Below are 19,065 nucleotides of genomic sequence, written 5' to 3'. Positions count from 1 at the left end.
GTTGATATGTCCATTTTGCATCATGCTTTTATATCGATATTTATTGCATTATGGTCTGTTATTACACGATATGTCAAAATATTTATGCCTATTCTCTCTTATTTTACAAGGTTTACATGAAGAGGAAGAATGCCGGCAGCTGGAATTCTGGGCTCGAAAAGGAGCAAATATTAGAGACCTATTCTGCACAGCTCCAAAAGTCCTCAAACTTCACGGAGGCAGTTTTTGGAATTAATAAAAAATACTGGCGAAAGAATCAACTAGATGGGGGCCACCCACCATCCACGAGGGTGGGGGCGCGCCCTACCCCCCTGGGCGTGCCCCCTGCCTTGTGGGCCCCCTGGCAGGCCTCCGGTGCCCATCTTCTGCTATATGAAGTCTTTTACCCTGGAAAAAATCATAAGCAAGCTTTCGGGACGAAACTCCGCCGCCACGAGGCGAAACCTTGGCGGAACCAATCTAGGGCTCCGGCGGAGCTTTTCTGCCGAGGAAACATCGCTCCGGGAGGGGGAAATCATCGCCATCGTCATAACCAATGATCATCTCATCGGGAGGGGGTCAATCTCCATCAACATCTTCACCATCACCATCTCCTTTAAAACCCTAGTTCATCTCTTGTATCCAATCTTTGTCCCAAAACCTCAGATTGGTACCTGTGGGTTGCTAGTACGTAGTGTTGATTACTCCTTGTAGTTGATGCTAGTTGGTTTATTTGGTGAAAGATCATATGTTCAGATCCTTAATGCATATTAATATACCTCTGATTATGAACATGAATATGATTTGTGAGTAGTTACGTTTGTTCCTAAGGACATGGGAGAAGTCTTGCTATAAGTAGTCATGTGAATTTGGTATTCGTTCGATATTTTGATGAGATGTATGTTGTCTCTCCTCTAGTGGTGTTATGTGAACGTCGACTACATGACACTTCACCATTGTTTGGGCCTAGAGGAAGACATTGGGAAGTAATAAGTAGATGATGGGTTGCTAGAGTGACAGAATCTTAAACCCTAGTTTATGCGTTGCTTCGTAAGGGGCTGATTAGGATCCATCTGTTTCATGCTATGGTTAGGTTTACCTTAATACTTCTTTTGTAGTTGAGGATGCTTGCAATAGGGGTTAACCATAAGTGGGATGCTTGTCCAAGAAAGGGCAGCACCCAAGTACTGGTCTACCCACATACCAAATTATCAATGTAACGAACACGAATCATATGAGCGTGATGAAAACTAGCTTGACGATAATTCCCATGTGTCCTCGGGAGCGCTTTCCTTCATATAAGACTTTGTCCAGGCTTTTACTTTGCTACAAAAAGGATTGGGCCATCTTGCTGCATCTTATTTACTTTCATTACTTGTTACTCGTTACAAATTACCTTATCACAAAACTATCTGTTACCGATAATTTCAGTGCTTGCAGAGAATACATTACTGAAAAATGCTTGTCATTTCCTTCTGCTCCTCGTTGGGTTCGACACTCTTACTTATCGAAAGGACTACGATAGATCCCCTATACTTGTTGGTCTTCACCCTCTGGAACACGGCGTTCCCCTGGGCCGGCCCTGCGCCGACGCTGATCGACCTCACCGGCCCCAACGCCGCCGCCGCCGCCGACGAGGATGCCTAGGGCAGCGCATCGTCTAGTTTTTAGTGTTTTTATGTTAATTAATGTAATGTGGACTTTCGCCGTCCTTCGTGGTCGGCTTTTATGTTTAATTAAATGCATGTATTTATTTTTAAAATGCTTGCAAAACTTTTTTTTGGCGCGCCGACAAAATGGGTCGGACCAGCGTTGGGCGCTCGCGCCAACCCAAACACAGCGCTGGACGTTTCTGTCCGCCGGGCTGACCCAAACGGACAAAAAGCGGACAAAAGCGCCGTCCGTTTGGGTCGGCCCGTTGGAGTTGCTCTTAAGTCTTGCATGTAATTTAGAGATGACAATTTTTTTTGTCTACAATGGGTCATCTCTTAGCCTTATATTCAATAACTAGATATTCCTAAAAATATGGTGAGACATGTTGTGCTAAGAGATCATCTCTTGTCTTCTCTTAAATAAGAGAAGACAAGCCTTTTCTTAAGAGTTCTTTCTCCTCCACCTCCTTATTTATCCTACGTGGCACTCCTAAGATAGCACCATTGTACATGCCCTAAGAGCATCTACACAGCTGGGCTCAACAAACCCTTCCTATATGCTCAGGCGGACGGCCCCGTCACTGACCACCAAAAAAATGACCCAGCTGGATGCCTCATACCAGCCCCAAACGCCTGTACTGACCAACACCCCTTATATCCAGCCTAAACCTGTGGCGGATATGGGAAGGCCCGGGCGAGACTGCCACGTCAGATTCGGCCCACGCTTGCTCACGCCGACCCCCTTCACGAACAAAGCCCTAGCCACTCCACTCTGCCCCCAAGATCCCTTCCGACGATTTCCGGCCTTCTCCGGCATGGCGAACGGCGGATCAGAGTCCTTAGTCACCCGATCAATGGACTGGGACTATCACAGCCGTAGAATTTGCTTTGTAATTAGTTGTATTAGTGAGTAGCATCATGCATCCTTTTATTTTCAAAGGAAATTGAAATGAGGGAATTTTCAAAGCCTCAGGAAAATTAAATAAAAAGAGCAAAGAACCCTAGAAATTTCATTCAATTGTTCCAAAATGTTCCCTTACTTGCTTTGAAAATTTTGGCAAGAACTATAATTCAAACCAAAATTTAAGAACATTTTTAAGGAATTATTTTGGGCATTCGAATTTAAATCATATTGTATTTGCATTTGGATCTATATTCATATTAATTGGAATATAAGTTCAAAATCCGTGGAATATTTTATGTGCATTTGGAATTGTCCAATGAGCAACATAAAAATATTTAGAGGCAATTGGCACTAGTTTACAATTCAGTTGGGATTTATAACAGTGGCAAAGATTTAAATAAAAACAATAAAACAGAAAACAAAAAGAGACATAAGACTAACCTGGCAGCCCACCTGGCCTGGCACTGTTGGCCCAGCCCACCAAGGTTGCCTTCAACCTTGTCCCCACTGGCAGCCAGTGCACGCGCCCGACCGCGCCACCTCCTGCTTCGCCATGTCTCGTTTCCCTTGAACCCAATCTCGCCCCAGGAGACGTGGACGAAGCCCCGCAGCGACCCCCTCCTCCGCTGGTCTTTCTCCCCCTCTCTCCTTCGCTTCTCTGCTCACCCGAGCGTAGCCATGGCCGCCGCAGCTCGCCCGCGTGCCCACCGTCGACGTAGCACCTTGCCAATGTGTCCTAGCGCTCCGCCACGTTGCTTGCTTCGTCTCCGCTATACCTGGCCATGGGATACCCGGCCTAGCCGGCCCGACCCGACCTGGCCCAAAAAGCCCGACCCGACCCGACCCGACCTTGCCCATGAGTCGGGCTTGGCCTGAGATCTAGGCCTGACGGCCAGGCCGGGGCGGGCTTGGGCCTAACATATTTGCGATTTAGGGAAGGGCCAGCTCGAAGGACCGAGGCCCGGCGGGCTTTTCAGTTGATGGGCTGGGCTTGGGCTTGATATCTAGGCCCGGCGGCAAGGCCGGGCCCGGGCCTAGGTTTTTTGCAACGGGCTTTGTCAGGCCCGAATCGAAGCCCGGCCCGGCCCGACGTATGGTCAGGTATAGTCTCCGCCAAGCCACGCGACCCGGTACGCACTGCAGCGACGTCCTCGAGCTCTTCTTCAACCTTGGATGGCCGAGATCTTCGGCGCCCGTTCGACACCTCTGACACCTCCCCCGAGCCGAGCTGCCGTGATGAACCACCGTGAGCTCCTATGTAGTTCTCCTCTCTCACCTGCGTCTAATCCGTCCTCTAACCGTGCTAGCCACCGGAGCCGAAATCTCACCGCCGCCGGCCATGTTGCCGCTGTCGTTTTAGCCACTGGAGCTTGCGTCTGAGCGCGTCATCGTATTGAGACCATCTCCAGGAACTCGTAGCACCCACGGGTTCGCCCTGTCGTGCCCTGTAGCGTTCCTCCGAGCACGCCCAAACTTTGGCCGCCGCATCGCTCGCCGCCGTCATCACTGTAGGCTACGCCAGCTTCCCTCGCTTTGCTCCTCTGGACGCGGATCAACTCCAGCTACCAAACGCGCCTGCCCGCGGATCAACTAGTGCTATTTGCAAAAAAGGTAGGCTCATAATTAGTGGTTTTTGGCACAAAACTGTAGAATCGTGGCTTCTGCAACCCTAACCTTTAATGTCGATGTTTTTGCAATTCACTCCTTTGGTTGCAAACTGATTACCATGCTCTGCTGTAGCACTGTTATTCCTTTTAATACTCATCAAAGATGCCACTTCTCGGCCTTTTTTGACTGCCTTTTTAATTTAATTTAATTTTTGAGGCATTTTTATTTAGTTTAATAGAAACCAGCTTACGTTGTCAACCATACACAACCTGTTTTCATCACACTCGGCCTGTTATCATCTGAAAAAAGGATGCCGCTTCTGGATATTTTTTGCCTGCTTTTTTCATTTTCATTTATTTATTTTGGCATTTTTTGTTTAATAAAAACCATCTTACATTATCAACCATACATGCATAGCCTGTTTAAATAACATTTTCATCACACTCGGCCTGTTTTCCTTGATGGACCTGAACAACTGCTTAAGAAACAAAACAGGCCCAGTAACGGTGAGCTTTTACAAGGTCTGGCCCGTCATATATGCCGGTGAGAGGCAGTGATTGAGAACCCCGGTTCTCGCCGCCGCCGCCGCCTCGGACGCGTTGATCGGGTCGTCGGACCATTGCTTGCAGGTCAGTACGCCTTCCTTTAGTTTCTTCTCAGTCATAGTAATGGGAACTGGAGGTTAAACCCTAGCTAGCTAGCTAGCTAGGAATTAAAAGGGCACTAGATCGAACTAACAACTAACTGATTCCATCGGATCATGCCAGATGTGGTGTTAATTGTGGATGCTGCTTTGTGCGTGCTTCGATTGCTAGATTGGAATCTTATCTTGTACACAGAAATGGCTCGATTCATATGTGATTTCTGCATTGATATCTTGAGTATTGACTGAGGCACCTCCCTGGATTCATGCAGCTAACCTGTTTGACGAAATGTCGGCGCCAGCATCTACTCGCTGTGTTTCCAAGAGCGCGCGAGGCACCTGCAGTGGCGTCGACAGGCTCAGCAGCCTTCCCAGTGAGCTGCTCCACCGCGTGATGTCCTTCCTGCCCATGCCGGAGGCCGTGCGCACAAGTCTGCTCTCGCCGAGCTGGCGCTATCTCTGGGCATCTACTCCATACATCCGCATCAACCACCACGACTTCACGGATGACAACGAAAAGATGGAGAAGTTCGGGGACCGCCTGCTGCTCTTGCGCGACAGCACTGCTTCCTTGGATGAAGCCCGGATCATTGACCACTCGGTTGCTAGTACCACATGTACTGTGTGGATTCGACATGTCATCATGCACAAAGTTCGTCACCTCCATGTTTCCGGATTGGGCCATCTGGATAGCTCAGCCGTGCCTCCTTCTAACCACCTCAAAACAATCAGGCTCCAATTTGTCATATTGGGAGATGGGCTCTTGAGGCCGCTCAACTACGACTGCCGAGTGCTTCAACTTCTACAGCTGGAGGATTGCGTTTTGGTTGACCTGAAGGAGATCTCATCCAGGTCACTCAAGGTTCTGCATATCATTAACTGCCTTATCACCGGGAGTCTCCTGATTTGTGCTAGCAATCTTACCCATCTCTCTATCCTAGACATGCATAGTCATTCCGGAGCTATATTAGTTAGGGATCTGTCTTCTCTAGTAACAGCCTTTATTAGTGTAAGGACAATAGAGGGCCATGGTCTACTTGATGGCCTCTCACATGCCACATCCTTGGAGTTGCATGCACCATTACTTGAGGTACGAACTAGTTCTTTTTCTTTTCACATTCATACACATTTAGATGAATATATTTGAGCCCTTAGTTAGATTTTCTTATGTAGTTGCTTCTCGGGGTTTAAATCTTAACCTCTTCAGCTTACTTGTTTCCCCTCCTACGAGCTGGTATTATTTTAATAAGCTAGCATGGAAAAAGCATGAAATGATCAAACTATTCTATTCACTGTCTTTGATCATTTTGATTTCATCAACCTGTTGCAGAGAGGTTTGTGGATATGCCCAATGTTCAGCAACCTGACAAGCCTAGTGCTGGGCCATTGCTGCATGGCTGCTGATTTCGACGCGCTGCTTTGCATTCTCCAGCGCTCGCCCAAGCTGAAGGAGTTGACTTTTAAGCTCGAAAGAGTGCTCACTCGAAACCATCTCTAAATACGCGCGAGTTGACCTGCCATAACAGTGGAACCCCTTACTGATCCTTCCACCTTAATGTTGACACTCTACAGGTGCAATGTATAAGGTGCATGCATTCTGAATCTACTTTGCCACCATCAGGAGCAGCGTTGAGCTTGGGCTCCCACCCTTGCATCGAGAGGATCAAGATCTGCTGCTCGAAAGAAGATCCAAGTGTCGGCACGCTGGTGGAGGCCTTGCAACCGATTGTCGGTGATGTGAAAATCAGCATCAAGCATCTCTATTAATTGTTTTGGGCACCTGCCACCTTAGACCAGTGCTAAGTTAATGTGTCTAGACGAAGTGTTCCTGTCGTAAACGTTCTGTAAACAAGAATAACCAGTCGATTCCGGCCTGCGGCCGCTGAGGAGGCTGGGTCAAGCTCCCTGCTCCTGTATGTCTCGGAATGGATTGGGTAATTAATCTGCAATTTAAGAAAAAGGGTTTTCCCCGCTTTATATTATAAAGCATACCATCAAGCATCCAAAGTCACAAAGTCAAGTACAACAAGTCATAGAATCATGCTGGGGGCACAGCAAGACAAGCCCCAAATAAAGCTAAAAGGAGACTCTAATCCGGCTCGGGAGGAGGAGGTGGTGGCGGTGGAGGAGGAGCAAAAGACGCTGCCGAGGCATGAAGACCCGCCATGATGTTGTCGATGACGCCTCGGTCGCTCCGCTTACTAAGCGGTCTCCAGAACTGCAAGAAGCCACACATTTTGTAGATCACATCAGTCACGCGAGACGGAATCACTCGTTCGATGACTAATTTATTGCGGGTACACCAAAGGGACCAGGCAAGGGTACCTAGCGCGACCCAAATAGGGGCGCGCCTAGACCCGGGGAGCCTAAAGACCTCCCCAAACAAATCTGGGAGGTTGTCATGGCACCACGTGCCCCCAACCACCTCCCGGAAGCAACTCCATAAGAACTGAGCTACCGGGCACCGGAAGAAGATGTGGTTGCAATCTTCCGGTACCAGACAAATGGGGCAGAGACCATCCCCAGGTCCATGACGCTTACGGACCTCAGTGCCTGAGGGGAGGCGTCCTCTAACCCATTGCCATAAGAATATACGGATCTTCAGGGGGAGTTTGATTTCCCAAAGCACCGCGAGCTCCACTGGACCAGGAGTGAGAACAATCGCCTGGTAAAGAGATCTAGTCGAAAATCTACCGCTTGGCTATTAATCTGCAATTTCGCTCCCGAGCCCTCACAAAGACACTATGTGTTGAATTGGGCTTAAATTCATGCGTAGTTCACCTCTTGAATGTCAATATCTTCTGCCTCAAACAGTTACTCCATCTGATCCAAATTAATTGATGCAACTTTAGTATAACTTTGTACAAAATTAAAGCTGCGTCAGTTAATTTGGATCGGAGGGAGTACATGCATCATGCATATGTCCATTTGGCAGGTCTAGCAAGATTGCCCTTGGAGATTCAGAACAAGTCAGGCTAATATTTTTTTTCCTATATATGCCCCTGATGCTAGACAAATCAGATTTGTGACAGAAAATTTCACACTGTAATATCATGCGTGTAACCGGAGGACAATTTCTAATCATAGTTGAGAATGCAGTCATCAGATTTAACAACAGGGTGCCACCATCTTAACTCGAGGAACAAAACAATGCGCAGGTGTCCAACATAATATTTACTCTTGTAGTACCATACAACACTTCAGAGTAAATCAGACAAGACAGCGTCATCTTGGAGATCCTTATGCTGCAGACTGACAACATGTTTTCTCCCACGCTTTGTCACACAATGGGTTGGTATTTCTCTCAATGAAATATCAGCAGACCAACTTGAAGGCATCCTCTGCTTATGAAAACATGAGAGGATGTTGTCGTGGTTCTAAGTCTGACAGTAGAATGGGGGGTAGGGATGTAGAGGCAAGATCTTAGCTATGGAGAAGTTATACGCAAGAGTTTTACGAGTTTAGGCCCTTCTCGGAGGAAGTAACAGCCCTACGTCTCGGAGCCCAGGGGCGGTCGACTGGATTATATGCGTGTGTGTGTTACAGGGGGTGCGAACCCTTGTCTCAAAGGAGGGGGTGGCTTATATAGAGTGTGCCAGGACCCCAGCTCCCCTCCGTTACATAGGATTTAATGTACATAAAGTGAGAGCGTTACAGGTAACGTCAATAATAAAGTGATATAAATGATTATTAAGTCTATGAGTAAACGTCCGACCGTTGCTGCACAGAGTGGCTTTAGGTCTTCTGCACGTCAAGTGGTTGAGTGGTCGAGTGACCTAAATAAGGAGAGATCTCCGAGTGAATGGTAGGTCGAGTGGATTGCACTCGACACCTTTGTTGAGCCCTCTCTATTTGCTCTTGAACTTCTTTGCTTCTAGGACAAGGACCTTAGGTAGTACGTATAGGTCAGGCCTATCGCCCTACCCTAGGTCTATGTCCTCATCATTAGCCCCCGAATGGATTGAGGTCCGAGTGAAAAGAAGGTTGAAGTTGATCTTGCTTTGACTCTTGCCTTTCTCAAGAACTCATCTCTGAACGGAGGCTAGTGTTGGTACTTCGGCTTCGTTTCAGTCGCCTTCATCGATTCAGGAATTGCCGATTGGTTTTTATAATGTCACCCGCCGAGTGTTGTCTTTGACGCGAAATCTTTGGCGTGATCGGTTGCAGAGGATCCCGGATTTCGCGGGATTCGAAATTTCGGTGAAAGCGCGCCAGGCGGAGCGTGCCGTGGTAAGCGGAGTGGATAAACAGGACATTTCGATTTCTGCGCCACCTTTTTCGCCACGTATCCCATGTACGACTGTTGCGGGATTTGACAGGATCGCCCGGACCCATGCGCCAGCCACTCTGAAGTGGGCCTTTAAAAGCGGCGAGGCCGAGGCGTCCGCACTGTGCGTGTCCATTCTCTTTCTTCTTCCTCTCGCTCTTTCACCCCATCCGACTTCTCCACTCTCGACGCCTCCGCTCCGTCGCCATGGGGAAGGAGAAAACGGCAGCGCTGGAGCGCGCGAAGAAGGCGATGGGGGCGGCGAAAGGCAAGAAGACGAATCGGGGATCTTCATCGCGCTCGGGGCTGCCGCGGGGTTGGATCCAGGGAGATTGGATCCGTTCCTTGCTTCAGCAGGAGGACTTGGACGATATGGCCGAGTCAGGGCTGATCGTCCATGGGTCCGCGCGGCTGCCAGAGGGGGAAACGGAGCCACAGCCGCAACCGGGTGAGTGTGTTCTGCTTGCCACCCATGTTGACCGCGGTTTCTCGCTTCCTCCACACCCCTTCTTTCGAGGTTTCTTGAATTTCTTCGGGGCTCAACTCCATCATTTCACTCCCAACACCATCACATACCTAGCCGCATTCGTGTCCATGTGCGAGAATTTTCTGGTGTGTCGACCGCACTGGGGTCTTTTCAAGCACATTTTCACCATCCGCTCCCAACAGTGAAGAAAGTGAACTCGAACGACGAGAAAACCCATGTTATCCAGATGTGTGGGGGTCTGGGTATTCAGAAGAGGAAGAGGAGTTCCTTCCCTTCGATGACTCTTCCTGAGTCGAAAAGGGCCTGACAGTCGACCTAGTTCTATTGCCAGGATATTGCGACTCCAGGCCAGTCGACTGGACTTCCCCCTTTCTCTCTTGATCGTGTTCAAACTCCATCTTCGTTGAAAGTGACCACCGTGGAGAAGCCGGAGACGGGCATGTTGGTCGAGAGAGTAGTTCAACTGATCAACCAAGGTGTCACCAGCATGGATCTGCTGGAGGTGTTCCTCAGTCGACGCATTCAACCACTCCAAGCTCGCGACCACTCCATGTGGATGTACTCCGGGGCTGGTGATACTGCTCGGGTTCATTCGGAGGAGGTGGAGGCCAAAACAGTGGCCGAGTGGTTGAGGGGCATCACCGGGAACAAGGACAACCCCAGGGGTGCCAGGAGGGTCAAACCTTTCAGCGAGAGCAACCAGCCAGACAAGGTTTGGCCACTACTCTTGATTGAATTTGGATGTGTTTTCTGACTGTTTGTTGATCCGACCGATTTCCACTCGGCTCCTTGTTTTGTAGATTTATACAGAGATGTACTCAATGCCCAATGGCGAGCAAGCTTTGGAGCAGGACCATGAAGGTGAGGACAGCGTGGAGGAGAGCGGCGAGTGGGAGTCACCAGCCGACGGTGATGAAGATGAGAGCGATGAGTCGGACGACGAGGAGGTAGCCGACTCACCACCTCGTTCCGAACGTCGATCCAAGCAGCACCATGATCCCGTGGGCAGGCGCGGCAAGGCTGTGGCCTCGAGCGCTCCATCTCAAAAGCGCGCTCGGTCTTCGACTCCAGAATTGGCTGAGAAGGTCACCAAGCAGCCCAAGATCAATCCTTCGAAGGCTCGGAAGACCCTGCCTAAAATCAAGATGGACGTTCCTGTTGCTTCTGGGTAAATGTTCTCCCTGTATTTTCTTGTTCTGACCGATTCTCTTGTACTGAACCTTTACAGCCCGGCCTCGGCTGCGACTGATATGGATATCGACAAGACTCCAGTCGACGAGGAAACCGCCGATGCCGCTACCTCCAAAGCCAATAAGTCTGCCCGACTCGAATTTATTTGGACGACTGGATTGTTTGTCAGCTATCTCTTTGACTTTCTCTGTCTGTTGCAGCACCACGAGACGTTGTTGTGCTCCCGGACGATGAAGAAGAAGTATCGCTGAGGGGAAGGAGGAGGAGGGACGCGGAACTGAGCGGGATGACGCCTGAGGTCCAGGTTCCTCAGTCGACTGAGATGCCTGAGATGGCAGTCGAGCGATCGACAGATCCGACACGTACCAACGTCACTTTCGCTATCCCGCTGTCGACTGATTGCCCATCAGGATCAGCTACTCAGACTTCTGCTGCGCCATTACCGACTGCTCTGCCATCATCGCTTTTCACTGCTTATCAGACTCTGGACGACCCACCGGCTGCCGCCAAAGAAGCTCTTCTTCAGTTGAACCTTGTGATGGGGCAAATGAAAGTGGTGCATGAGGCCAGTCAGGTGGCCTTCAATGCCAGAGCAGCTCTGCAGACCAATGTCCAGGTTAGTTGATTCCTGATTGATCATACTTCTCATCCGATCACCCACTGGGTGTGACTGTTATGAAGTTGTATGAGGCAATTTGAGTCGTCTTGAATTGAATCTTTGAACTAGTGGGGGCACTCTTAGTGCACCCACTGGGTGTAGTCCCCGAGACCATAGTTGACTGTGGGCAGTCGACTGTGGTCTGAGAATCTCAATTTTGTCACTCGGTCTGGACGGACCAGGTCGAATGAAACCAGAACCTGTGGGGGCACGCTAAGTGCACCCACTGGGTGTAGTCCCCGAGACCGTGGTTGACAGTGGGCAGTCGACTATGGTCTGAGAACTTTCTTTTTACTCTCGAGCTGGGCAGGCCATGTCGAGTGTTTATTCAAACCAGTGGGGGCACGCTAAGTGCACCCACTGGGTGTAGTCCCCGAGACTGCCGTTGAATGTTTGATTCGGTGGTAGTCTTAGAGTAGCTATCACTGTGATGTCTTTTTATCTCAGTCAACTGATATGGCTTATACTGCAGAAATCTTGTGATCTTGGGGCTCAGCTTTCTGCAATGAACAAACAACAAATCAACCTCAACCTTGATATGGAATTGGCCAAGAAGAATCTCAAGACTGCTCGTGATGAAGTAGCTACCATGGGAAGTAACCAATCGTCAACTGTCTATCTCACTTCTGGCACTTTTCCTTTCCATTTTTTGAACCGAGTGACTCCACTCGAGCAGATGTGTCTAGTGAAAACCGTCAACTCCAAGCCCGTCTGAAGAATGTTATTTCTTTAGAGAAAATGAAGCAGGCTTTGGAGAAGAAGGATCAAGATCTTGCAGCTGCACAGAAGGAAGCGCGAGAGAAGACGGTGCTTGCTGACAAGAAGCTTGCTTCAGTCGGCAAGTTAGAAGAAGAGAACTCCAAACTGAAGGCTGCTGTTTCTGACGCCAATCGGGAGGTCGAGCGACTGAAGAAAGACAAGGACAAGCTGACAAACGAGCTTGGGAGCCTCAAGGCCAGGAAGGGCGAGTTGGAGTCTTATCTGGGCCAGCTTGCTGCAAAGCTGGTCCTAAAACTTGAAGGTACTGATGATTGACTGACTTGTTGCGGTCGACTGTCAAGCCCGATCATATCGTCGACTCACCGTTTACTCAACTGTGCAGAGCTTTGCCAAGATTTTGAAGCAGAAACTGGGCGGGTCGAGACAGGTCTCGACCCCATAAATTGCCCAGTCAAAGATGATGTCGCAATGAATGTGCTGCGATTGGAATCTCGCATGGACAATGCGGTTGCTTATCTTGCCCGCCTAAAGGCGGCGATGACTCGGGTTGATGCTGAACTCTGGCCTCAGGCGGAACTATCTCAAGACCTCGAGTCTCTGATGGCTCGACTGAACCAAATACCTGACCGAGTGCAAGAATGGAAAAAGTCGTCTGCTCGCTGCGGTGCTGATGTCGCCTTGTCTCTGGTCCGAGTGCACTGCAAGGATGTCAAAGAAGACAAGTTGGCGGAGCTCAGGGTTGCTAACACAAAAAGGCACACTTTCCAGTCCTTTATGGACACTTTCCTTGACGCTGCCACTCGCATCGTAGACAGCATAGACCTTGACAGTTTCTGCGACCCAGCTAGTCCTTCTCTCGATGAGTGACCAAAAAACATTATGCTCCACCTTTATTTGCCTCGGAATGCCGAGTGATTGTGTAATCTTTAAACTTCTTCGGGCTTGATGCTCGAGTACTTTTGATATGCGGTCCGGAACCATAGGATTTATCTTAACTTTGTTTACCTTGAAATATGCTTGCGTTTGTCTTCGAGTGGGTTTTGTTCTTCACTCGGAATAATCTTTGAATCTTGAGATGCAGCTCTGAGGAGGAGATTCCAGTCGACCTGCACCTCATCGTCCTTGTGGATGAGGATGGAGCATACGTTGTACTTGTGGTGTAGTTCCGAAGAGAAGGTTGCAGTCGACCTGCACATCGTCGTCCTTGCGGATGAGGATGGAGCGTACGTTGTACTTGTGGCGTAGCTCTGAGGAGAAGGTTGCAGTCGATCTGCCCCTCGTCTTCCTTGCGAATAAAGATGTGTTTCAAACTTAGGCGAGTACTGGACTGCAGCTAAGCCCCTGAGTGGGAGGGTTGCTCACCACTCGGTAGGATTTTTTACACTTAGACGAGTACTGGACTGCAGCTAAGCCCTCGAGTGGGAGGGTTGCTCACCACTCGGTGGGATTTTTCATACTTAGGCGAGTACTGGACTGCAGCTAAGCCCCCGAGTGGGAGGGTTCCTCACCACTCGGTAGGATTTTTTCAAACTTAGGCGAGTACTGGACTGCAGCTAAGCCCCCTGTTGGGGATCGTAGCAGGAAATTTAAAATTTTCTACGCATCACCAAGATCAATCTATGGAGTCATCTAGCAACGAGAGAGATGAGTGCATCTACATACCCTTGTAGATCGCGAGCGGAAGCGTTCAAGTGAACGGGGTTGATGGAGTCGTACTCGTCGTGATCCAAATCACCGATGACCGAGCGCCGAACGGACGTCACCTCCGCGTTCAACACACGTACGGTTGGGGAAGACGTATCCTCCTTCTTGATCCAGCAAGGGGGAAGGAGAGGTTGATGGAGATCCAGCAGCACGACGGCGTGGTGGTGGAAGTAGCGGGGATCTCGGCAGGGCTTCGCCAAGCTCAGCGAGAGGGAGAGGTGTTACGGGAGGGAGAGGGAGGCGCCAGGGGCTGTTGTGTGGCTGCCCTCCCTCCCCCCTTTATATAGGCCCCCTGGGGGGGCGTCGGCCCTGGGAGATCCCATCTCCAGGGGGCGGCGGCCAAGGGGGTGGCTTGCCCCCCAAGCCAAGTGGGGCGCCCCCCCCACCCCTAGGGTTTCCAACCCTAGGCGGAGGGGAGGCCCAAGGGGGGCGCACCAGCCCACCAGGGGCTGGTTCCCTTCCCCACTTCAGCCCATGGGGCCCTCCGGGATAGGTGGCCCCACCCGGTGGACACCCGGGACCCTTCCGGTGGTCCCGGTACAATACCGGTGACCCCCAAAACTTTTTCCGGTGGCCGAAACTGGACTTCCTATATATAATTATTCACCTCCGGACCATTCCGGAACTCCTCGTGACGTCCGGGATCTCATCTGGGACTCCGAACAACTTTTGGATTTCCGCATACTAATATCTCTACAACCCTAGCGTCACCGAACCTTAAGTGTGTAGACCCTACGGGTTCGGGTGTAGCGAACAGACCTCAAATAGTCTGTGCTGCTGTGCACCAGTGTCATCCCTGGATCAGTAATGCTGACACGCACAGTACAAATGGAGGATTTATAACAGAGTAGCAATCACACACTTATTACAACGAATATCTCCAAAGAGAATAAGTATGATAAATATGGCTTAAGGCCATCTAAAAACGATAACAGCGGACTTGGAAGATAAGTGAGTCCATCAACTCCAGCGGCATCACTGAGTATAAGACCACGACCTAAGGCACCTTACTCGTTGTCTGAAAAGTCTGCAACATGAAACGTTGCAGCCCGAAAACGGGTCAGCACATGGAATATGCTGGCAATGTAACACATAGAGAAATAATGAACAGTAATAATACTATACTACATGCATATAAGGCTGGTGGAAAGCTCTATGGTTAAATTTTTGCGGAAAGCCAATTTTTCCCTACTGCAAAGGAATAAATTTTATTTAACTATCATGGTGGTTGTTAAACATTGAGATGGTTGACAGCATCTCAATCCCAATTAAGTGTCATCAATAACCCAACAAAATTAATTAAAAGTAACATGGTGATGAGATTCACATGATAATCCAGGTACTAGATACTCAAGTTGTCCATAACCGGGGACACGGCTAACCATGATTAGTTTGTACACTCTGCAGAGGTTTGTGCACTTTGCCCCACAAGACTCGATCTCCTCCGTTGGATTACTCGCACTACCTGGTGTTTGAGTAACGGATGACCGAGACACAGTCTTTCAGAAGTGTTTGCACCTTACGTATGGGTAGACAGTTACACCTACTTTCCCCTACATCTGCTAGTCTACCACTGTAAGAGTTCACACAACTTAGTCAACTATGCTAGAGCCCATAATAGCTTGTGTCTGCACACGGAAGTTTCTAGCATGAATAATCTCATGATCCCTTTGAACCTGGGTGGCGGTCCAAAAGAAAAACAGGCAATCCTGGAATACCCAGGTACCTCAATCCACCCAGATGTGAGTTTTAGTTGCCACCTTAAGTAAACCATTATTAACAATCTCACATCTGTCATGAATATCACTCAAACCCAATCCACGTCTACGAGCATAGCATGGCAATATAATAGCAAACGTAGAAGTAACTCCCAAGGGTTTGATAAAAGAACAGGTAATAGGTACTACCTCAACTACTTCCCAATACCCACAATTTAATTAGATCCTAATCATGCAATGTTTGAGGAATAGATCTAATGCAATAAAAACTGGGTATAGAAGGTATATGATCAAACTGTTACTTGCCTTGCTGATGATCCGCGAAACCTAGCGATTCGAAGTAACAAGCGGCACACTCCGGGTACTCTATCGCAAACAAACAAGCAAACAATAAGTACTCATCTAATGCACAGGTAAAACTCGAATGAAAGATCCAACCAGAAAGTTCAACTTAAGAACTCCGGTTTGCAAAAAGAATCAACTCGAACGAAGCAACGAAAGTCAAACGGCGAAAGAAACAAACTTCGTTTACTAATCTGGATCTAGGTCAAATTTTACAGTAGCAAAAACTTGTTTGAGTAGGTTAAACAGAAAGAGAATTTCGAGACGAAACTCTAGGCGCTTGAATCGCCTGATTCCGATAAACGAGCGAAAAATTAAACAGAAACGAAGATTCGATCAGAAATCGAGATTTGAGATAATCGCGGAAAAGTCCGATGAAAAAAAAAACGGACGAACGGTTAAAGAACGAACGTTCGTTAACAGAGAAAATCCGACGAACGCGTTCGTTAAAACGAACGGGTCGGTGAGCGTTCACAAAATAACAAAACCGAAGAAATAAACCGATCTAGGGTTTTTTTTAAACGAACGGTTTTTTTAAACAAAACCGGCAACGACGGCGAGGTATACCTCGTCGGGGCAGGGCTCCGGCGGGGCTCCGGCTGGCTCCGGCGAGGGCGGCAGGGTGCGGCGGGGCTCAGGGGGCTCGGGGGTGGCGAGGGGCGGCTCCGGCGGCGGGGTTCGGCGAGCGGCGGCGGCCTTCGGGCTCCGGCTCCGGCGGCAGGGTGCGGGGCGGGTGTGGGGCGGCGGCAGGGTTTATAAAGGGGGGGGAAGGGTGCTTGGAGGAGGGGGCAAGGCGCGGCGGCGGGGTGTCCGTGGCGGACACGGCGGCGGCGTCCGGCGTGCTCGCGGAGGAGAACGCGGAGATGGGCCGGCGGCTCGGCTGGGCCTCGGCCCGGTCGGGTGCGGCGCGAATTTTTTTTTAAAACGTTCCGCCGAAAAATTTGTAGAAAAATAAATAAAAATCCAAAAAAGATAAAACAAATTTTCCCCGTCTAGTTAGAATATTTAGAACAGGGTGAACATTGTTTTTGACACAAAAATAAATTTTTGAAAACATGCAATATTTTTTTAATGCAATTAAAATTGCAAATAAAATCTGAATAAAATCCAATAAATGATTTTAACATTTTTCCTCCAATATTTCAATTGTTTTGGAGAAGTCATATTTTCTCCTCTCATTTATTTTTAATGTAATATTTTTCTGGAGAGAAAAATAATTAAAACCAAAATCCTCGTTTTATTATTTGATGAATATCAAATATGAAAATTCGCGAAAATCCCCAACTCTCTTCGAGGGTCCTTGAGTTGTTTAGGATTTATCGAGGATTTGTCGAAATGCAATAAAATATGATATGCAATGATGATCTATGTATAACATACCAAATTGAAAATTTGGGATGTTACAAACCTACCCCCCTTAAGATGAATCTCGCCCTCGAGATTCGGGTTGGCTAGAAAACAGGTGGGAGTGGTCCTTCCGTAGATCTTCCTCTCGCTCGCAGGTGGCTTCATCTTCCGTGTGGTGACTCCACTGGACTTTGCAAAACTTGATAACCTTACTGCGGGTAACTCGGCTGGCATACTCAAGAATCTTAACTGGTTTCTCCTCATAGGTCAAATCACTTTCCAGCTGAATCGCTTCCAGCGGCACAGTATCTCTCAGTGGTATCTCAGCCATCTCTGCGTGGCAGTTCTTCAACTGGGAAACGTGAAATACATCATGAACTCCTGACAATCCTTCGGGCAATACCAGCTTGTAGGCAACTTCTCCCATACGTTCCAAAACTCTGTATGGTCCGATAAAACGGGGCGCTAACTTTCCCTTAACTCCAAAGCGCTTCACTCCTCGAAGTGGTGATACTCGAAGATACACTCGGTCTCCAACTTCGTGAACTATCTCCTTTCGTTTAGAATCAGCATAACTCTTCTGCCTGGACTGGGCTACCTTGAGCCTATCGCGAATCAACCTCACTTTCTGTTCAGACTCCTTAATGAAATCTGGTCCAAACAACTGACGGTCTCCAACTTCGTCCCATAACAACGGTGTTCTACACCTCCTTCCGTACAAAGCTTCGAAAGGGGCCATCTTCAAACTGGTTTGATAACTGTTGTTATACGAAAACTCTGCATATGGCAAATTGTCGTCCCAACTAGATCCATAATCTAGTGCACAAGCTCTCAACATGTCCTCCAAAATCTTGTTGACTCTCTCGGTCTGTCCATCTGTCTGTGGGTGAAAAGCTGTACTAAATTCTAGCCTGGTTCCCAAAGTTTCAAGTAACTGCTTCCAAAACTTCGAGGTAAATTGGGTTCCTCTATCTGATACAATGGTCCTCGGAACTCCATGCAAACATACGATCCTGGTCATGTATATCTTTGCCAACTTAGCACTGGTGTAAGTGGTCTTCACTGGAATGAAATGAGCCACTTTCGTCAAACGGTCGATTACAACCCATATTGAGTCATAGCCCGAACGAGTCCTGGGTAATCCCGTGATAAAATCCATGCCTATTTTATCCCACTTCCATTCGGGCATCGGCAATGGTTGTAGCAATCCTGCTGGCTTCTGATGCTCTGCCTTCACTCTCTGACATACATCACAAACTGCTACATACTCTGCAATATCCTTCTTCATTCCGGTCCACCAGAAAGTATTCTTCAGATCCAAATACATCTTGGTATTTCCTGGGTGAATCGAGTACGGTGAATCATGGGCTTCTTGCAAAATCAACTTCCTGATCTCCGGGTCTTTTGGCACATAAACGCGGTCCTCAAACCATAAGGTATCGTGCTTGTCCTCACGAAATCCCTTGGCTTTTCCTTTGCTCATCTTCTCCTTTATCTCTTCAATCTCCTTGTCTGTCTTCTGAGCTTCTCTGATCCTTTCCATCAAGGTAGACTGAATCTCCAGTGTCGCTAAATAGCCTCTTGGGACTATCTCCAAACATAGTTCGCGAAGGTCCTCGGCTAACTCCTGAGGTAACTCTCCTGTCATGAGGGTGTTGACATGACTCTTGCGGCTCAACGCGTCTGCTACTACGTTAGCCTTTCCTGGGTGATAATGCAATCTCATATCATAATCCTTAATGAGCTCCAACCATCTCCTCTGTCTGAGATTTAACTCCTTCTGCGTGAAAATATACTTCAAACTCTTGTGATCCGTATACACCTCACAATGGTTTCCGATGAGAA

At 48.6% G+C, this 19,065-nt stretch overlaps 1 protein-coding gene across 1 annotated transcript; it reads left to right on the top strand.

The window, feature by feature from the left end:
* The first annotated feature begins 4,649 nt into the window (after nt 1-4,649).
* LOC109769334 (F-box/FBD/LRR-repeat protein At5g22700-like) lies at nt 4,650-6,746 on the top strand. The gene is made up of 4 exons (XM_020328085.4): nt 4,650-4,772; nt 5,059-5,876; nt 6,117-6,260; nt 6,359-6,746. The coding sequence occupies exons 2-4, from the start codon at nt 5,076-5,078 to the stop codon at nt 6,551-6,553; spliced, it is 1,140 nt and encodes a 379-aa protein (XP_020183674.1). The 5' UTR covers nt 4,650-4,772; nt 5,059-5,075; the 3' UTR covers nt 6,554-6,746.
* Nucleotides 6,747-19,065: the final 12,319 nt, after the last annotated feature.

This window comes from Aegilops tauschii, chromosome 5, assembly GCF_002575655.3.
Source record: "Aegilops tauschii subsp. strangulata cultivar AL8/78 chromosome 5, Aet v6.0, whole genome shotgun sequence".
NCBI lineage: Eukaryota > Viridiplantae > Streptophyta > Magnoliopsida > Poales > Poaceae > Aegilops > Aegilops tauschii.
The sequence above is the reverse complement of the archived record's forward strand: the minus strand, read 5'-3'. Positions and strand labels throughout refer to the sequence as shown.

Excerpts from the sequence above, each read along its gene's own strand:
- LOC109769334 (XM_020328085.4), top strand. The coding sequence starts at position 5,076 with ATGTCGGCGCCAGCATCTACTCGCTGTGTTTCCAAGAGCGCGCGAGGC. Across the intron at positions 5,877-6,116 it reads TGCATGCACCATTACTTGAG|AGAGGTTTGTGGATATGCCC; the intron begins GTACGAACTAGT and ends AACCTGTTGCAG. Across the intron at positions 6,261-6,358 it reads TGACTTTTAAGCTCGAAAGA|GTGCAATGTATAAGGTGCAT; the intron begins GTGCTCACTCGA and ends GACACTCTACAG.